The 22,085-nt window shown below is 36.1% G+C and overlaps 1 protein-coding gene across 1 annotated transcript in view; it reads right to left on the bottom strand.

The window, feature by feature from the left end:
• Positions 1-633: 633 nt before the first annotated feature.
• The window catches only part of DCP2 (decapping mRNA 2), a 55,466-nt gene continuing 34,014 nt past the window's right edge, over positions 634-22,085 (bottom strand). The window contains exons 9-11 of the mRNA XM_045837878.1: positions 13,135-13,245; positions 12,018-12,069; positions 634-8,442 (exon numbers count right to left, since the gene is read on the bottom strand). Of these exons, the coding sequence (XP_045693834.1) occupies positions 8,279-8,442; positions 12,018-12,069; positions 13,135-13,245 (327 nt within the window). The 3' untranslated portion in view covers positions 634-8,278. The remainder of the gene's footprint in view (positions 8,443-12,017; positions 12,070-13,134; positions 13,246-22,085) is intronic.

Genomic DNA, 22,085 nt, shown 5'->3' with positions numbered 1-22,085 from the left:
AGCAGAGGCTAGAAGCCAGACTAGATAAGGTCAAAATAGTCCAAGAAACCACATTTATCACCAATTTTTTATTTGGCTGCCTTTTCAAGTTTAGTATGAATGGGAAATTATTAAGGAATATTTTTCCTTTTTAAAAAATTACTGAAGTGGAATATAATCAAGATTTGGAAATACAAGAAAGTCATACATGACTATAAGAATGTATGGTATACATCTTTGCAACATGTCACTTCTCACTATCAAGGCAATGTACCTTTGACAGTAAGAGTATAATACCTTGATCACTCATTATTTTAAATAAAAAGTGCTATCACATAATTCGGGTTTCTAGTAGAAAAGAATCTCCTTGAGATCCAAGAGCATTAAAAACCCAATCCTAGTAAAAATTCAAGAATTGCTGGATTTTATATATCTAACTCACAGTAAAATCTTCCTTTAAAGCCAACAACCAAACTGTATGTTTGAGGTGGAAAATACATACCAGTTCTTTCATTTTTTGCAGAGACATTCTACTATTTTTTCCTACATATGAGCATACCTGTATCCTATACTTGTCATTTGTTATTGTTCCAAAGAGATGCAATCATAGTATGAGTAACTTGGAACCTATAACAAGTAACAGCAGAAAACAAGTTAACGTAGTAAGTAAAACTGCCCAAGCAGCAAAATTTATTGATATTGCACTACAGTCTAAATTTAACATGATAATGTTTTCACACAAAGCCAATATTTGAACAATCAACTGAAAAGAAAATGTTTTAAAATACAAAGGAAACTTCCATCATTCAAATTGTATTTTGTAATTTCTAAATTGGTGTTACATCAAATAGCTTTCAAAAAGAATCTAACTGTTAAGACATAAGAATTTGTTCCTTTTCTCAGCTTGCATTTCTAGAAAACTTTGGAAGTACAGCAATCCTGCAAACATTAACTCCCAATTAATAAATATGAGTCATTCCTTTTTTATAATAGTCACATCCAAATTTAAATTGAAAATTAGTCATTTACACTGAGGGAGAGAGACAAAGCCAGAATGTAATAAACCCAGAAATACAATAAACCTGCTCTAAAGGTATCAACTGTTGTAACTACAGGGTGAATGAACCCAGCAGTTACAATTTTGGGGCTCCTTTTCTGCTCTCCCTGAAAGTTTGACAATTAACCAAAACAAGCACCAAGAATTTCATTAGTATATAGACAGAATCACTCCCAGTGTAAAGTTTACTTACACAGTCTTTCTCCAAACAGTAAAATTCCCTAAGGTAAAATAATAAAATCCTTCTATAATTTAAGGCAAAAATTAAATGTTAAATCATTTCACTTAAGACAACAGTGACAGTAGTCACATTTATTCTGAAGTCCAGTTTTCTCAATTGAACATCATACTTAGAACATCATACTTAGTGAAACCATTTCAATTTTTTTCTACCAGCTTTTTTTAAGTCCCGAGTAATTTGTTACATAACTCAGCATAAATATCTTCACCTTTTTCAGACTAACACTATTCCCAAGACAACTGTTTTTGAGACCACACATCTTCCGTGAGCATTACTTAGTCCCAACAGCATAAAAGACATTTGTTCATATCTTGCTTTGGAAATAAGCAGGGTATAAAACGGAATCAATTCTTTCTCCCTTCCTATTCAATAGTTTGCCTTTATTCTGCTTAGACAAAAGACTTATAACATTTCCCTTAAGATAGCTAATACATGAATTATAATTCCATTTGATTAACCATTTCTGAAATAACATTGGAATTTTCATTAAAGTCAACAAGTAAAATTAAAAATCTGAATCATATGAGTCAGTACCTACCAAAGACAATTTTATAAGGTATTAAAAGCCAACAGGCAAACTTCAAAAACAGTTGTAAGAAAAAAATGTGTGTGTATATATATATACAGATACATGCATGTAAAATAGTTCATGATTTTATTTTCCTTCCCTATTGGTTACTGAAGGAAAAGATTTGTAATATTAAATGGAGGTCAGGTTAGCTGTCTACCATCCTAGTTCTGAAGTAAAATATAAGCAAAAAAGCAAAATTAAGGACAGTTCTTTGGACACTTGCATTTGAAACTAAAAGATACTTTAGGTTCGAACACGAACCTAAAATGAACAGTAAGACAGCGGTCCCCCACGACAGTAGTGAGAGGCTCAGAGGAACTCCTGCAGGTGTCTGTGCTTTTGGGTCAGCGCACGCCATGGGTAAAGTACATGAAAAGCGTAAGTCCACTGCCACTCGTTTGTTCCAAAAGTACTAGCACATCCCACCAACCAAACTGCGGAGGAATAGTTATTGCCTTTATTTCTTTCACTGTCGAAAACCTTTGCATTCATTTGCTGCCATCCATAGTCTGTTCCTAAATATCACAAAAGCATAAGCCAATATACCATTTTACAAAGAACTAGCTAATTAAAAGCCTGAGAAATGACTAACAATGTAGACTTGTGCCCCAAATGTTTCACACCATAGGTTGTAGCTATAGACTGCTTTAGATAGATTGCTTCAATGAATTAAAAAACTAATTGTTACATTCTCCCTTAAAAAGACCACAGCCTAAGAATATTAACTAAGACTGAGGACCAGAAGAACACTGCACATTTCACCCTAGAAATGCAGGTTTCTTTGTTCCCAATACACTGAGACTGAAAATAGCACAGGTTGTCTCCAGTCCTCCAATGTGCTTACAGCCCAAGGGTCACTGAAATCAACTCAAAGGCAAGATATGATCGCTGCTTGCAAATTCCCACAGCGGCAGATTCACCATGGATATGGAGCACTAATAAAAAAGAGAAAAAAGCTTCCTCAAAAGGGACAATACAAGAAGGGAGTGGAGAACAGGGAGAGGGACTCAACAGCCTCCTCCTGGCTAGTCACACCAAGAAAAAGGATTAAGAAACAGGTCTTCAAGTGGTACAACAGAAAGAAGCCACTAACCACCCCACCACCCAAACAACTGTAAGAATCCTCCCACCAAAAACAGCAAATATACGTTCAGAGTCTTATGCTTCCACTGTTGGACTAAAAAACTAAAGTCTAATAAGAGGAGTGTCCATGTGGAACAAAGTTACAAAGGCACCTGATTTCTGTATTGAGCCCCTTTCCCCAACACTACACAGTTAATGCAAGCGCCTTGCCAAGGTTAGTTCCTTTTAGATTTTGCTTTTCAAGCTGCTACCACAGCTAGACCATCTCCTCTGCGACCCACAGAAGACCCAAGACAAATGGAATCTCTCTAACTAGTCTTTTCATTAATCTGGGGACCCAGATCAAAGATTCAATTATGAATATTTCTCAAGATAGAAGACTTCCACATACTTTATAAAGTTTTTCTTAAAATTTATATTTCTGTGTACAATACTTTGTTAAACTCTGAGCAACTAAGCTCATAGAAGCCAGCCCTTCAAGTCCACCCCCATGCACAAGAGGTAGCTTTACTGTTTCCCTAGCTATATATAGACTACTTCGTATTTCAATAGTAAATGCTGCTGTTTGTCACACAGGCAACTGGATGGAAAAGAACGGATCACCATGCAGGACAAATGTACAGCTACCGTGTGAAGTGACTGTGTGCGCTCTAGGTTCTGTTCCTGTAAGGAAGCAGTGCACTCCAGTGTGGCTGCAGTCGCCAAGTATCAGCACAGGAAATACCAGACTCCCAAACAGTGATCTTTAAAGCGAGAAAATTTACTTCAGGTTCACTTGATTGCTTGGCAACCATACTTGGGGGGAAAAAAATAACTTTAACCCTACTTGGAAGAACACGCCTGGTAATGGCCACTCTGCTTGGACTAGGAAATGCTCACATTCCTAGCCTAGGACATCAATAGCACTCATTGCTCTCTTTGCCCAGCGACTATACCTATCTTCTCCCTTCAGGGCACTGTTGTTTTAAATAATTACCTACCATGTTTCTTGGAACTGCCATCCAGATCTCTGCTCTGGAAGAAAGCATGGGCAGAGCCTTCCTGGCCGTCTGCAACCTGCCATCTTTACCACACAGGAGTTCAGACTCCAAGAGTAACTCAATTCTAGGAAAAAAGGATGCTGAGAAAGCCCATCATAATCTCACTTTTAGACTTTCTGGCAGCTATACAAAATGCACTTTTAAAGTCTGAGGACAGAATACAACATAAGGAACCCTAGCTAGGCTTTCCCCAGCTATCAGGAATAAGGTTTAACAGAACTGTTGTTTTACTGACACCCATTTACCTAGAAATGGGTGCTTAACAGTAAAGAATATTAATACCTTCAGACAAAATAAGAGTTTGTCTTGTTTGGCTTAAATCTAACATTACATCAATAAATAAGCCTCTTTTCCAGCCTAAAAATCATCCAAGTCAAAATTACTAGGTAACAATTACTTTTCTTCAATCACAAAAATGTTAATGAATCAAACCTTAAAATTATGATTAATATGCAAAGAAAATATTGTCTCAGAACAACTGAGACAATAGATGGCAATCAAAACAAAATTTCTGGAGGTGGCAGAGGGAAGTCCAAAGGTACAAAAATATAGAAAGCCAAGAGATATTATCAATAGTAAGGAAAGTAACTTGGCAAACTTTTATAATTGACTTTTTTGCTCCTTACTGTTCAAGTTAACTAACTATTGGAACCCCCCCCCCAAAAAAAAGTTAAATGAGAGAATAGGTATGAAATGTTTTGAATACACACATGCACGCAGACCTGAATATTTCTAAAGACCACTACAATATGTTAAGTTTTATAGAAGAGTTTAACCTCTATGGAAGGATGCTCTTCGCTTTGAGTTGGTCTTTTTAGTTGATATTACAGTAGTCCCCACTTACCCAGAGAGATGATCCCCAGTGGATGCCTGAAACCACGGATAGTACCAAACCCTGTATCACTGTTTTTTCCTATATATACATATCCTTTCACTTAAAGGAAGCACATCCGAGTTGCCAGCATCACTACTCTTGTGCTTTGGGGCCATAATTACATAAAATAAGGGTTACTTGAACACTAGCACTGTGCTACCATGAGTAGCAATCTGATAACCCAGATGGGTGCTACGAGGCTAATGGGCAGGGAACATGGACAGCGTGAATCCGCTGCACCACAGGACAATGCAGGGCCCTGGGCAGAGGGAGAACCACAGCGTAAGGTTTTATCATGCGACTCAGAACAATGTACAATTTAAATCTTACAAACTACTTCTGGAAATTTCCATTATTATTTTCAGACCGCAATTGCTTGTGGGTAACTAAAACCACAGAAAGCAAAGCTGCAGATAAGTGAGGACTACTGAACAAATTACTAAAAGACAAAGTACCAACCCAATCTTATAGCATAAAATTAATTTTGCTAAATTTCACTACATGTCATTATCTGTACTGATATTTAATAGAAAAATAAGGATATCCAAAGCTTAAAGCAGCAACCACAATTCCTGTGACAGCACAGACTTGCCTTTATATACTGAGAATCCAACTTAATTTTCAAACATCTTCAAATTTCATCCATGCTCTTAGTTCTATTAGGTTCTCAGACCTCCTCAAACACTCATGTCTCAGAAGAGCATCACTGTTTGAATTCCTAAAACCATTCTCTTGTTATTTCTTAATGAAAACTTGTGAAAGCCTGTAAACCATACCCTTATCTTTTGGATTACTATGGTTAAGTACAAAAACAATTCATTTAACATCTTATGAAACATTTCAGTTATATATAAAAGCACCTACAAAATTTTAAAAAATAAAAGAATCACAGTGCACTGAACCTTGGAACATATAAGGTTGGAACATAAGAAAAGTGGATTCAAAGACCTATTTCTCTCTCAAAGACATAAACATAATGAAGCCAACACAACTACTGTTCTCATCTAGCTTAGAATGCAGCACACAGGAGAGTAAATTATTGCATATTCAGCACTCTTCTTCATCACTTAATTTCTTCAAACCATGCTAAATTTTCTCCAAGGAGAAATCCAGTTCTGTGCTAAGCATGGCCTTTCTCAAGGAAACCTGAACAATGAGACACTAACACACGGGTCCGAGGGAGTAAGTATAGCAGGTATACATAAAACAGATACATCCAACTCACACATTTTCTGCATAGTTTAGTCACATCATACACATTAACTTTACTCATGTAAATTTTTTTTTATCTCAAACTGTCAAGATAGATAAAAGCCTCAAGTTATCGAAATCCCATCCCAACAATACCCTTATTTTGTGCCACAGTGTATCAGTGGAGGCAGCACGATGGCAATAACACTGAACTATGGCTAAACCACTGCAAATGAAAAGAGAAAACGTGTTGGTTCTTGACAAGGTTCAACACTATTAGAAGACATACTTCCGATAACTAACTCTAATCTCTTTTGCTTTAATAGAGAGCTGAAAAATCCAACTCTAGGCACCAGAAAAAATGACCATAGTACTCACTTAAAAAAAAAACATACAAAATTACTAAAAATTAAATGGTTTCCAGACAACAGTAAATGAGTGAAAATGATTTACCTGCCAGGCAAATGAAGTTTCACTCCCTTACCAATTTAACAAGTATCTGGAATGCTGGGACCAACTATAAATATGGCTCAAGGAGACCCAAGCAAAGCAGCTGTATTTCTGGAAAGAAGAGTAAGAACTTCCAAACACAATCACAGAATGCATTTTTTAAAAAGTCACAAAAGTATTCACAAATTTGTCACATTAAAAGATGCAGGATTGTAAATAACCTAATTCTAAACACAATGTTGCAATTGTGAATTCCCCTGCTTAGCACCAAGAGGGTGACACTTTCATTAATAAATAGAATTTCTCCTTTAAAAATCAAGCCATTTAAAAGCTAAAGCAAAGTTATACCAAGTGAATCCCTTACAATAGTATTTCTTTTGAAAGCCCCATGGGTTATATAGAACCCCTATTAAATAGGCTATCTATACAGAATAAAGATTTCTACAATAAAATTTACAAGCAGAGATATATTTTGTGGATACCACATGTAAAAAACGATTTTTAAACCCACGTGACAGATGCACACACACACACATATGCTCACACCACAAATACCTTCACTGAGGTCACAAGCAGCCCAAACACTAAAGCCCCCTTACAGCCCTGGTGATTGTCCTCAATTATAGCTGAAATCCTCCTTAAAAAGGGCACTGCCATCCTTATTTAGATTTAAGAATCCTGAAAAAGCAAAATACATTCCTAGGAGTTATGTGTGTTACTTCCACGTTCTGACTCCCACCCCTTAGAGAGATGCTTTATTTGTACTTGGGTAAACTGCACCTTCCTTTTATTCTCACTCCATCATCCAGGGGCTTCAGCATGCTAATAGAAGCAAGTCAGTCTCTGCTACTACTGCAGACTGGAACCAACTGTAACATCAGTTTCCACAGACCAACACTGAGATGCAACATAAAACCTAATAATGTCAGGTTCCATATGTATTTACACAACCGTAATACAGAATATACCTTCTCAAGAACAACCATCGTACAATACTAAAGGGCTAGTGGCAGGATGGCAAAGACATGACCGAGGCAGCTGCTGCATCGTGGCCTCCGTGTTCTCTGCTACCTTCTCTCCAGCAGTCTCACAAGTTTACCAACTGCATGTAGCACAACACAAAGTTAGAGCAGCAACTCCACACCCAACCAACTCGGTCCCTCTCCAGGCTGAGGACTTTGTCTTAAATGAAGTGCTAAGAGTTCATTTTGAACATGAACATTATATAGCAGATGCTAGCACTAAATAAAACCTTTCAACAAAACTTCAAGCAGAGGATTAGAGAACCTAAGTGGTTAAAAACGAAGAAATATACTAAATGCCACCAGAGAAGATGACCTGCAATCTTGACTTCTATGACATTTCAACTCTTATGTTCATTTAATAAATTATGTAGTTTCTTTTAAAACTTCAAAATAAGGAAACTATTATTGCAATCACTAAAATGGGTAGATAGACCATTCCCATTAACTTGATAACTCAAACATTATTTTCTTGATCAGAACATAAAAATTACAATCACAGGAAAAAAATGCCCTCATAAAAGCAACTTAAATTCATTAGCCAAACACTGAAAATGTACATTTGTATAAAAAGGTTATAAAACTGCATTTACAGTCCAAATTCATGTTTCTTTCTACTCTCTCTTCTGCACAGAGAACAATCTCTTCAGAAACATCATTGCCTCCTTGCATTTCTTTAAAACACCTGAGAAAGGTAAGGCTCAGAGAGAGACAACCACTCAAATGTGACAGGTCTCTGCTCTTGGACTTCCACAACACTGCTGCTGCTATCAAAGGTCCAAGATTTTCATTATAGCATTATGGTCAAACTTGAAACTCAAAAAGGCTCTGGATGAAAAGGGGATCTTGCAATGTCCATTACATGCCACGGTCTGTCCCTCAGCATGTTCTAGCAACTGGTCTTCACCACAGCAAGACAAGTCATATGCAGCATCTGTGTAAAAAACAGAAGAAATAAGCTCAGTAACTGAATAAGAAATAAAATACAGCCCTTCACCCTTTGGTAACGGGTGAAATATAGGTAAAATATAGGATGAATAAAGAAATTCATCCTATATTTTTATCTCCAACACTCTAAATTTAACCTAGGTTGAACCACCAAGATGTTTTCCTTCCCTAATCTGTTATTGCAGATTTCCACACAAATATTCATAATCTTATTTTAAGACCCTTAATATTTGTTTTCAAAACTGAACATACCTTTGTTTACCTCCAATATATATTCTGTGCCAAAATAATGGGAGCTTCTTGAGAGAAATCAGAATATAAGCATTGTAAGATTAATATTACAATGTAAGATTTGTAAGGATTCCAATTCTAGAAAAATAAAGCTGAAGCTTCATTTGGAGCTCACCAATCTTCAGGGAATATATCAACCTAAACAAAAATCCAACTTTTCAAAACCACAGTACAACAAAGCACTAACTTACCAGGTTTGGGTGTTTTTATTTTTTTATTTATTTTGGTTTTTTGTTTGTTTGTTTGTTTGTTTGACTAGGAAAGTGTGTTTGGAATATACACCACGAAGCTGAGGCAAAAAGTCTGAAGTGAGGTTTCCCAGGACAAGATCCCTTTTATACTTCCTTCTTAAAACAACTTAAAATTTTATATATCTATATCATGACCAACTAAGCTGAGTATACGAAGTTACAGTGTGCCGCCTTTAATGTTCCTGAATATAGACTTTTTAAAGATCTTGTGTACTAACTTATTCCTAAACTTACATTAATTAAACCATGTTACATAAACTTACCATGTCCCTACCAGCCAAGATGTCCAGAAAAATCCTATGAAGAGTGTTTCTACCCCCATAACTTACACTAAAATGATAAGTTTCTGCTTCTTCATAGTTAACCCTAACTTTCCAAAGTAAGATTAATCCATCTCCTTTAAAATAGCTTTTATCCTGCTTAAATCATAGACAGCCCTCAAAAAAATATTATAATGCTTTTCATTTCTTAGACTGTTTCACATGAAAGTCTTAAATTAGGTGGTGAATAAATACGTATCTACTGCACAGGGAATTTAATAAAATTCAAAATAGCACCTAAGAAAAAACAGTCTACTGTGCTTCCATATTAAATCAGTATTTCCAAAGACCTTTCTACATTCTTCAGCATGACCTTCCAAATCAGATCACACACCTACTCTTCATAACTGAGGATGGAGAAGTTCCAAATATCATTTTAATAAGAGCTATCCTTAGTACCACTTTAAAAAGTTGATCACCAACTTCCAGCCAAGATGGAGGCATAGGGAGATATACTTTCCATCCTCATACAACCAAAAGGACAACAACAAATTTAAAAACAAAAACCACCCAGAACTGCCAGAAAATTGAGCTGTATGGAAGTATGACAACCAAAGAAAGAAAAGTCCATCCAGACCAGTAGGAAGGGCTGCCTCCAGCAGCAAGGAGGCAGACTGGGCAGGCAAGGCAGCAAGTGGCAGACCAAGCAGACCCATGTTCACATGCACACAAGCTGGAAGGAACAACTGGGGAGCAAGACAGACCATGCAACCCAGGGTTCCAACACCCAAAACTAAAGCCTTAAAACCTCGGAGTTGAGGCAGCGGGAGAACTTCCAGCCACACAGGAGAGTTCATTGGAGAGACCTACTGGGTCCTAGAATGTATACAAGCCCACCCACCCGGGAACCAGCACCAGAATGGTCCAATTTGCTTATCCACAGCAGGGAAAGTGATTAAGAGCCAAGCAAATGGCACTATTCGTTCTCTGACCCCTCCCCCACATATAGCGCCATAACGCAGATAACTGGGTTGCCCCACCCTGGTGAATACCTGAGGCTCCACCCCTTACAAGTAACAGGTACACCGAGACAAAGAAATATGGTCCAAATGAAGGAACAGATCAAAACTCCAGAAAAAGAACTAAGCAACAAGGAGATAGCCAACCTATCAGATACAGAGTTCAAAACACTGGTAATCAGGATGCTCACAGAAATGATTTTGTATGAATGCAAAATAGAGGAAGAAGTGAAAGCTACACAAAGTGAAATAAAGAAAAATATACAGGGAGCCAACAGTGAAGGGAAGGAAACTGGGACCCAAATCAACGGTTTGGAATAAGTAAGAAATAAGCATTCGACAAGAACACAGAGAAGAAACAAGAATTCAAAAAACTGAGGATAGTAGAAGAAGCCTCTGGGACACCTCCAAACACACCAATACCCAAATCACAGGGATGCCAGATGGAGAAGAGGAAGAGCAAGAAATTGGAAACTTATTTGAAAAAATAATTAAAGAAAACTTCTCCAATCTGGGAAAGGAAACAGACTTCCAGGGAGTTCAGGAAACCCAGAGAGTCCCAAAGAAGCTGGACCCAAGGAAGCACACACCAAGGCAAATCATAACTGCATTACCCAACATTAAAGATAAGGAGAGAATCTTAAAAGCAGTAAGAGAAAAGGAGACAGTTACCTACAGAGGAGTTCCCATAAGACTGTCAGCTGATTTCTCAAAAGAAACCTTACAGGCAAGAAGAGGCTGGAAAGAAGTATTCAGAGTGATAAAAGGCAAGGACCTAAATCCAGGATTACTCTATCCAGCAAAGCTATCATTTAGAATGGAAGGGCAGAAAAAGTGCCTCCCAGATAAGGTCAAGTTAAAGGAGTTCATCATCACCCAGCCCTTATTATATGAAATGTTAAAGGGACTTACCTAAGAAAAAGAAGATCAAAACTATGAACAGTACAATGACAACAAACTCAGATTCTAACAACAGAACGTAAAAAAAAAAAAAAGCAAAAACAAATGAAGCAAACAACTAGAACAGGAACAGAATCACAGAAACGGAGATCATAGAGGGTTATCAGTGACAAGGGTGAAAGGGAAGAATGGGGAAAAAGACACAGGGAATAAGAAGCATTAATTGGTAGGTACAAAATAGACAGGATGAAGTTAAGAATAGTATAGGAAATGGAGAAGCCACAGAACTTATATTGTATGACCCATGGACATGAACTAAGGGGGGGTGGGGAATGCTGGTGGGAGACAGGGAGCAGGGTGGAGGGGGATAAAAACAATGGGAAAACTAATAGCACAACCACTAAAATGCCCTTTAAAATATTTTTTAAAAGTTGATCACCATCTCCAGAAAGGGGGAATGCCCTCTTCTGAAGTCAGTATACCTCTTACATATATTCTGTATGTCACAAGAATGAGGTCTCCTTACCTTCAAAATACTTGCTTCTACTCCCCTTCTAACCCTGAGCAATTATTTATCTATAACATCCATGCACAGCACCAAGGCCTGACATTTACAAAATAAATAGCACATTGAAAGGGCAAATAATTTCATCTTCAACATTTAAATAAATTCATTTTAGCCAGTTTCATGTTTAGAGAACTTGACCACAAATATGAACTCTCTCTACAGAAATGCGTAACTCTTTCTGCTTATTATATTTTATCACACACTCCAGTAAAATCAAGGCCAGGCCAAAACCAAATCCTATGAGTCAGAGACTTTAAAAAAAAATGACTTGCCTGTTTCAAAATTATCCTGAAGTTTTCGTGGGTGAAGTTTCTTTTCACATTTCTATAAAAGAAATAAACATACACAGTATACCATTTCCAGTTATTTCACTTATTAGAAATAAGGATACTATTTGTAAAATGTAATATATTGTGAACATATTTCCTTTTGAATAAATATAAAGCTATACCTTCACTTTTAATAACTACATGGTAGTCTATTGCATAGATCTACAATGCTACATTTAATGTTACTTCTTGGATGGATATTTACATAGTTTCCAGGTTTTCATTCTTAAGAAGAGTAATGTGGTAAATATTCTTTTAAGTGTTATCAATGCACTCAACAATACACAACTGGATATTGTCTCATCACTGCCAATCTGACAGGAAAAAAATGTAAGTGAAGGGCAAGTAATCTAACAGTTAACTTATTTCTAACAGTCTTTGATAGTGAACTCAGTAAGCCCCAAATTACATAGAGCACCTAAGGAATTCAGGTAAAATATTTTTGCTAAAGACTAAAAATTACTATTATCACCCACTGTTAAAGAAAAACAGATGAGGCTACAACAAAACAATTCAACATACAAATTAACAGGACTTATAGAAAACATAAGCAAAACCTTTAGTTATGAATTACTTTCTGGAGCACAGGCTAAAAGAATGGAAGTAAATGCTTTAAAATGCTCAGTTATTTGTGTTTAGGACTAATTACAGAATACTGACTGTATTTTGTTTCTTTTTAATTTTTTAAATTCTACCAACTTAAAGGAAAAAATGTGTTGTAATGTTCTTTCAAACTTTTAACTCCATTAATATAATATAGACTCTATATAGAATGTAAACAGAATATCCAGGGACTTCCTCTATAAAGCAGGTTTGACTACACACTGTTCTCATAGTATTAAAATTAATTTAAATAACCACATAAAAAGCAAGCATTACATGGGCCACTAAATCAATGTTAACAAACCTGTAATTGAAAGTAGCCAAAAAGATTTTTAGTGGGCAAACTGCATAACTTCACTCTACAACAATCCTTCAACTAAATATGCCTCGAAAATGCCCTTGCCTCACTCTTAAAAAGGGCAAACTCCCTGCTTAGCTTGAGAACTGTAACTCTTACCATCAAGGAACTCTGCTGCTTGGCCGGCTGGCTGTGGACCCCATTTGTTCTTTTCTTTTGATTAGGTGAGTCTTGATACTGTTTTCTGCCATTTCCCCTCATATTTTGATTCTGTTTTTGCAATAAGGAAAAATAAAATGTAAACCTACAGTATAATGCAAAAGGAAAAAAGGATACACCCCTATGAATTTGATAAGCTGGTTGAATCAGAGTTTAGCCAACCACCTCCCCCACAAAAAAACCTTACTAAAACATTGGGGAACCATACCACATCAGTTCTTCTTATAAATGACAGTGTTTCACAAAGCAAGGGCCCTAGGAATCTTACTATATCCCATTTCTGCCTACAGATTTTCTTTCAATACATGAGTTAAAAACCATGGGAGAAGGAGAGGAACAAATATGAAAACCTTATGTGACTGTCAAAGCAAAGGTCTCTGGGAGGAATGCTGAGGCACACTGACCCCAGTTCTTAGAATAGGAAACACAGCAGACGCAATCAACTGTTATCATATCACCCGCTTTAAGTTACTAATAAACACTTAGTAATACTTAATATTTATATTGATAAATTAAATGATTAAACAAATAAATATTTAAATTAGTATTCTCATTTTATAAAGTAAAGAAGACCGGTGTTTCCAAAATTTGGGCCATTATCTCTAAGTTGAGACCTAAAGCTTAAACACACAATAGCTAACATCTTCCTGTTATACTGCTTTAACACGAGTTCATTTTCAAACATTAATTGGCTCTTAGAGATGTTGAAAAACCAAATCTTTAAGAAGTGGCTACGTAAGAATTTTATATACATTGGCTAAAACAATGTATATAAAATTACTATTATTATTTAAAATATATAAAAAGTACACTCATTTACTTACATTTTATATATCTACCTACAGAAAAAATTAAGTAATTACTAAAAAAGCTTGAAAACAATAAGCTAACTTAACTGAAGAATGGTAGGAAAATATGGGTTTTACAAACTCATGTTACCACACAATTTTAATTCAATTCCATTCTGCTCTTGCTGGTATTTACTTTTTATTAGAAGTGCTTCAATACAAATAGAATTTACCACTTTAACCACTTCTGAATGTACAATTCAGTGGCAGTAAATATAGGTAAAATGTTGTGCAAATACCACAAGTATCCATCTCCAGAAGTTTTTCATCATCCATCTTTTGTATACTATGAATGATCATGCTATTATGAGCCTTGGCATACAAGTTATCTTTTGAGTTCCTCCTCAGCTAGGAGGGGCTAATAACTCAGCTTAGGATCTGTCAGTCTGTTTTCAATTCTTTTGAGTATATGCCTAGGAGTGGAATTATGAGGCCATAGTAATTCTGTAATTTTTTCTTTTTTTTAAATTAATTCTAGAGGGAGGGGAAGGGAGAAAGGGAGGAAAAGAAACATTGACTGATTGCCTTCCATACATATCCCAAATGGGGACCAAATCCACAACCCAGGCATGTGCCCTAACTGACAATTGAACCTGCAACCTTTTATTTTGCAGAACACCCAACCAATTAAGCCACACCAGCAAGGGCTTTATGTTTAACTTTTTGAGGAACCGCCAAACTGTTTTCCATGGCAGCTGCACTATTTTACACTCCTAGCAGCAATGCATAAGGGTTCCAATTTCCCTACACCCTTTGTCAACTTGTTATTTTCCATTTTCTTTCTTATACTCATCCTAATGGGTATGAAGTGGTATCTCATTGTGGTTTTAATTTGCATTTCTCTGCTTACAAATGATGTTGAGCATCTTTTCATGTGCTTATTGGCCATCTGTATCTTTTTTTTGAAAAAATGTCTATTTGTTTGCCCATTTTTTGTTTTTTTGTTTGTTTGTTTTTTGCTATTCAGTACAGGAGTTCTTTATGTATTTTTATATTAACCTATCAGATAAATGATTTGTAAATACATTCTCCAACTCTGTAGTATCTTTTCACTCTTTTGATGGTGTCCTCTGATGTACAACAAAAGCTTTTAATTTTGATAAATCCAGTATATTTTTTAGAAGATTGAAAATAAAAAGTGGCACCAAAATGGATGGCTAAAATAACAAAGATATATAATACCAAGCATTAGTAAGGATACAACACAACTGGAATTCTCACATACAAGGTCTGGCAGAAGTTAACACCTGCCGGATTGTGGTTGGTAGGGTAATAATGTGAGTGTAACAATTTATAGCTTTAATTTGAACATTTCACCTAAAATTTCATATGGTGTGCTTGAGTGTGATATTGTTATATTACAGAATTACATGCTTATAATTTTTATAAAAGATTTTATAATAAAAAAGGGGTGTTATTTGTGCTCAACCCTATATTTTGCTGGGGATATAAATTACTTGAGAATATTATTTGCAGTATACTCAAGAACACAGCCATATTCAGTGATCCAATGATTCTACTGTCAGTTATATATACCCCAAAGAATGTATACATTCATCAAAAGACATGTACATTAATATTCATAACAGTATTATCTATAAAAGCCCTTAACTAAAAATAATCAAATGTCCATGGAGAATAGAATAGAGGACTTCTAGCCAACATGGTAGAGTAGGTAAACACTGTGTCCTCCCATGAGCACATCAAAACTTATAGAACATCACAGAGAACCACCAGAAGACTAGCTGAACAGAATTCCTGTAACTAAGGATATAAAGAAGAAACCACACCAAGACTGATAGGTGGGGCAGAGATGCAGAACAGGTAGGTCCCACATCCACAGTGTGGTAATTAAAAAAACAAAAGAGCTAGCTCAGCTGTGGGAATCCCCCAAGTAAGAAGGCCAAGCCCCACAGCGGGCTCCCCAACCTGGGTCACCATTATAAGGAAGAAAAGTCCCCACAACACCAGGCTGTGAAAAGCAAAAGGGACAGTGTCTGAGAAACACAATAAGCTGCTAGAGACTGAGGCACTGCATATCTTACAGGCCTGTTCACAGACTCACTCACTCACACTCACGTGCTCTAAGCTTTGGCACAAGGGCAGCAGCTTGAAAAGTGTCAGGGACAAAAAGAGAGGATATAAATGGACTAGCTTCAGGATGAGGGATAGAGAAGCAAATAGCTCTTTCCATGATGAAGTGCTGGCAGATGCCAAATCTGAGTTCTCTATTAAGGGGCTAACAGTGTTCCCTCCACCACCGTGATTTCAAGGTTGTGCCCCTGTTGATTCTGAGACCCCATGCTACCCAACTCACATGCCCTGCCCAAACCTCTTTCAGTGTCTCTTCCACAAAAGTAGCCTGTCTCAGCTGTGTGACCAACTTTCCTAAAAACTCTCAAAGGTTCACAAACCCCAAAACAAGGAGTATATGGCATCAGCATGCCCTCCTCCTCTTGCTAAGGGGCCCAAAGCCAGTACTAATGGCAGCCAGCCTCGGATCAGAGCATAGTCTCTCCCAGGCACCTAAAAGCCCAGCACAGGGAATAACCAATCACATATCACTTTGTAGCTCCTACCAGGTGGCCATAAACAATACACTCAAAAGGCAGACATGGCAGGCAGCAGAGCCCCACTAAAGCTGACCCTACCAATTCATCTGCTGTAGTCACTATCAGGCCTCACATCCCGTCAGCCTAAGAGTCAATCCCATCCACTGATGTGCCAACATCAGTCACGGCTCAACTACAAGAGGGCATACATAACTCAGTAAGGACACCCTGGGAGCACCTGGCTTAGGTGACTGGGGAGACTATACCATTGAGATCCACAGTAGTACATAAAGTCCCTCTGCCAAGACTAAGAGATATAGCAGCTCTACCTAATACATAGAAAGGAACACAGGGATGTGGCCCAAAGGAGGAGACAAAGAAACATGTCCCCAATGAAAGAACAGGCCAAAACTCCAGAAAAGGAACTAAACAAAACAGAGGACAGCAAACTGGCAGATAGAATTTGAAACACTGGTTATAAGGATGTTTAATGAACAGAGGGAAAGAGTAAATAAATTCAGAAACAACTTCAACAAACAGAAGCCATAAAAAAGAATCAGTGAGAAATGAAAAATGTAATCAACAACAGAGTAAATGAAGCAAAGGATGAAACTGGCAATCTGGAAGAAAGCAGCAAAAACACCTAATCAGAACAGAATAAAGGAAAAAAAATTTTTTTAATTCAGACAGTTTAGGGGATCTTTGGGACCACATAACATTGCATCATAGGGCTACCAGGAGGAGAAAAGAGAGATCAGGGGTTAAAAACCTATTTCAGAAAGTAATGACTGTAAACTTCCCTAACCCGGCAAAGAAAATTGACATACAAGTCCAAGTAGCACAGTCTTAAAAAACAAGATGAACTCAAAGAGGCCCACACAAAGAAACATAATTAAAATGAGAAAGGTTAAAGACAAAAAGAGAATCTTAAAAGCAGCAAGAGAAAAGCAGTTAGTTATGTATATAGAAATGCCAACAAGACTGTCAACTGATTTCTCAAAAGACACTTTGCAGGTCAGAAAGCATGAAACGCAAGGACCTACAACCAAGATTATTCTACCCAACAAGGCTATCATTTAAAATAGGAAAGACAGCCCTAACTGGTATGGCTCAGTTGGTTGGAACACCGTATCATAAACCCAAAGATCACGGGTTCTATTCCCAGTCAGGGTATATGCCTAGGCTGTGGGTTTGGTCCCTGGTCAAGGCACATACTAGAGGCAATGACTGATGTTTCTCTCCCACATTAGTGTTTCTCTTTCTCTCCCTCACTTCCCCTCTAAGCATGTCCTCAGGTAAAAACTGATGGAAAAAAAAAAAAAAACAAGTAAAAAGTAAGTAAATAAAAATAAAAGAGAAAGAAATTCCCAGACAAGAAAAAGCTAAAGGAGTTCATTGCCACCGAACCATTATTATAAGAAATGTTAAAGGGACTTCATAAGAAGAAAAAGACCAAAAACACAAGTAATAAAATAGCACAACTACCTATCACTAATAACTTTAAACGTAAAGAAATTAAAAGCTCCAATCAAAAGATAAATGGTGGCTGAACAGATAAGAAAACAAGACCTGTACAAATGCTGCCTACAAGACACCTACTTCAAATCAAAAGACATACATATATAGACTGAGGGATGCAAATGAAAACAAACAAAAACATGCTGGGGTACCAATACTGTTATCAGACAAAATAGACTTCAAAACAAAGAATTTTAAAAAGGGCATTTCATAATAACAAAGGGATCAATCCAAAAAGAGGATATAACCCTTGTGAACATTTACGCACATAACATAGGAGCACCTAAATACATAAAGCAAATACTGATGAACATAAAGGGACAGATCAAACAGTAATACAGTAATAGCAGGGGACTTTAACGCCCCAGTGAAATCAATGGATAGATCATCTGACAGAAAATCATGAAAACAGCATCCTTAAAATGACACATTAGACCTCATGGATTTCACTGTTATTTAGAACATTTCACCCCAAGCAGCAGAACATACATTCCTTTTAAGTGCCCCTAAACCATTTTCCAGGAAAGACCACGTAAGGCCACAAATCAAGTCTCAATAAATTTAAGACTGAAATTGTACCAAGCATCTCTACAATCACAATGGTAAGAAACTACAAATCTATCACAAAAAAACTAAAAAACATATGAACACATGAATGTTAAATAACATGGTACTAAACAATGGATAGGTTAACAAGATAAAGAAATCAAAAGACACCTTGAGACAAAAATGAAAACAACAATCCAAAAATCCATGGAACACAGAGCCAAAGCATTTCAAGATAGAAATTCCTAGCAATACTGCCCTACCTCAACAAACAAGAACTGTCTCAAATAAACCATCTAACCTTACAACTAAAGGAACTAGAAAAAGAACAAAGCCAAATTGAATAGAGAAAAGAAAATAATACAAATTAGAGCAAAAATAAATGAATCTTAAAAAAATACAAAAAATAGGCCCTGGCTGGTGTAGCTCTGTGGATTCAGCACAGGCTGTGAACCAAAGGGTCGCCAGTTCAGTGCACAGTCAGGACACATGCCTGGGTTGTGGGCCAGGTCTCCAGTGAGGGCCACATGAGAGGTAACCACACACTGATGTTTCTCTCCCTTTCTCCCCACCTTCCCCTCTCTCTAAAAATAAGTAAAACCTTAAAAAAAATTTAAAAACATACAAAATATAAACCAAGAGTTGGTTCTTTGAAAAAAATAAACAATAAATCTGTAACCAGACTCACCAAAAACACAAGAGGACCCAAATAAATAAAATCAGAAATGAAAAAAAAATGACATGACACCACAGCATTATAAAAAAATACTACAATTATATGTCAACAAATTAGACATCCTAGAAGAAAAGAATAAATTGCTAAAAGAATACAATCTTCTAGACTGAATCAAGAAGAAACAGAAAATTTGAACAGACCAACAACTACCAGGAAAAAAAAAAAATTGAATCAGCAATCAAAAAAACCTCCAAAAAAATAAAAGCCCTGGACCAGAAAGCTTCACAGGTGTATTTTACCAAACATTCACAGATTTAACAACTATCTTTCTCAAACTATTCCACTAGAACTAAAGAAGAGAGAAAGCTTCCAAGCTCATTTTATGAGGCCAGCATTACCGTGATTGCAAACCAGACTAAAACATTACAAAAAATATATATAAGCCAATATTCCTGATGAACATAGATACTAAAATCCTCAACAATATAGTAACAAGCCAAATCCAGCAATACATTAAATAGATCATACATCAAAATCAAGTAGGATTTATTCCTATGATGCTGGGTTGGTTTAATACCCTCAAATCAATTACCACAATACACCACATAAACAAAATGAAGGACAAAAATTGTATGATATCAAAGATGCAGAAAAAGCATTTCACAAAATTCACCTTCCGTTTATTATTAGAACTCTCAGCAAAGTGTGAACAGAGCAAACATACCTCAACATAATAAGAGGCCACATATGACCACAGCTACATCACAGTCAATGGTTAAGCTAAAAGCGTTTCCCTTGAGATGAAGAACAAGACAGGGATGCGCACTTTCACCACACTTCTATTTATCATAGTATTGAAAGTCCTCGCCATAGCAATCAGATAAGAAAAAAAAAAAAAGTTATCCCAATTGTAAAGGAAAAAGTAAACCTGCCATTATTTGCATATGACATGATATAATCTTTAAGAGTCCACCAAAAAGCTACTAGAACTGATAAATCAACAATAAAGTAGTAGAATACAAAATTAATATTCAGAAATAGGTTGCAATTTTATATACCAATAATAAACTATCAGGAAAAAATTTTTAAATCCCATTTACAATTGCACCAAAAATAAAATAAAATAAAATAAAATAAAATAAAATAAAATAATAAATAAAATAAAATAAAATAATAAAATAATAAATAAAATAAAATAAAATAAAATAAAATAAAATAATAAATAAAATAAAATAAAATAATAAATAAAATAAAATAAAATAAAATAAAATAAAATAATAAATAAAATAAAATAAAATAAAATAAAATACCTAGAAATAAATTTAACCAAGGTGGTAAAATACCTGTACTGAGAAAATTGTAAGTCACAGAAGAAAGAAATCAAAGATACAAATAAATGGAAGCATAAACCGTGCTCATGAATAGGAAGAATTAACATCATTAAAATGTCCACACTCCCCACAGCAATCAATTGATTCAAAGAAATCCCTATCAAAATACTGATGATATTTTTCACAGAACCACAACAAATAATCCAAAAATTTATATGGAACCACAAAGATCCCAAATAACCAAAGCAATCTTGATAAAAAACAAAATTGGAAGTATCATACTACCTAATATAAAACAATACCATATGGCTACTGGAATCAAAACAGCATTGTACTGGCATAAAAACAGACACATGGAAAAATGGAACAAAATACAGAAATAAACCCAGGCCTATATGATCAATTAATCTATGACAAGCTTTGGTAACCAAAATGCTCACAGAACTGACTGAGCTTGGTGGAAAAATGAGAAAACAAATGAAAGATACCCAAAATGAAATAAAGCAAAATATTCAGGGAACCAACAGTGACTGGAAGAAAACCAGGACTCAAAGCAACAATTTAGAACAAAAGAAAAAATAAACATCCAACCAGAACAGAATGAAGAGACAAGAATTTTAAAAAGTAAAGAGTCTTACAAACCTCTGGGACAACCTGAAATATTCCAATACCCAAATTATAGGGGTGCCAGAAGGAGAACAACAACAGCAAGAAATTGAAAACTTATTTGAACAAATAATAAAGGAAAACTTCCCCAATCTGGCAAAGAAAATAGACTTCCAGACAGTCCAGGAAGCTCACAGAATCCCAAAGAAGTTGGACCCAAAGAGGAACACACCAAGGCACATCATCATTAAGTTACCCAAGATTAAAGATAAAGAGAGAATCTTAAAAGCAGCAAGAGAAAAAGAGACAGTTACCTACAAAGGAGTTCCCATAAGGCTATCAGCTAATATCTCAAAAGAAACCTTACAGGCAAGAAGGGGCTGGAAAGAAGTATTCCAAGTCATGAAAAGCAAGGACCCACATCCAAGATTGCTCTATCCAGCAAAGCTTTCATTTAGAATGGAAGGGCAGATCAAGTGCTCCCCAGATAAAGTAAAAGGAGTTCATCATCACCAAGCCATTATTATATGAAATGTTAAAGGGACTTATCTAAGAAAAAGAGGATAAAAAATACGAACAATAAAATGACAACAAACTCACACTATCAACAAATGAACCTAAAAGAAAAGAAAAACAATGAAAACAAAAACTAAGCCAACGACTAGAACAAAAACAGAATCAGAGAAATGGACATCACATGGAGGGATATCAGTATGGAGGGGGAAGGGAGGAATGGGGGAGAAAAGGTACAGGGAAGAAGCAGCATAATTAGACATAAAATAGATGGGGAGAGAGAAAAATGGTATAGGAAACA

This window comes from Phyllostomus hastatus, unplaced genomic scaffold (genome assembly GCF_019186645.2).
Source record: "Phyllostomus hastatus isolate PE091 unplaced genomic scaffold, TTU_PhHast_1.1 phas_contig_254, whole genome shotgun sequence".
In the NCBI taxonomy this organism is placed as follows: domain Eukaryota; kingdom Metazoa; phylum Chordata; class Mammalia; order Chiroptera; family Phyllostomidae; genus Phyllostomus; species Phyllostomus hastatus.
The sequence above is the reverse complement of the archived record's forward strand: the minus strand, read 5'-3'. Positions and strand labels throughout refer to the sequence as shown.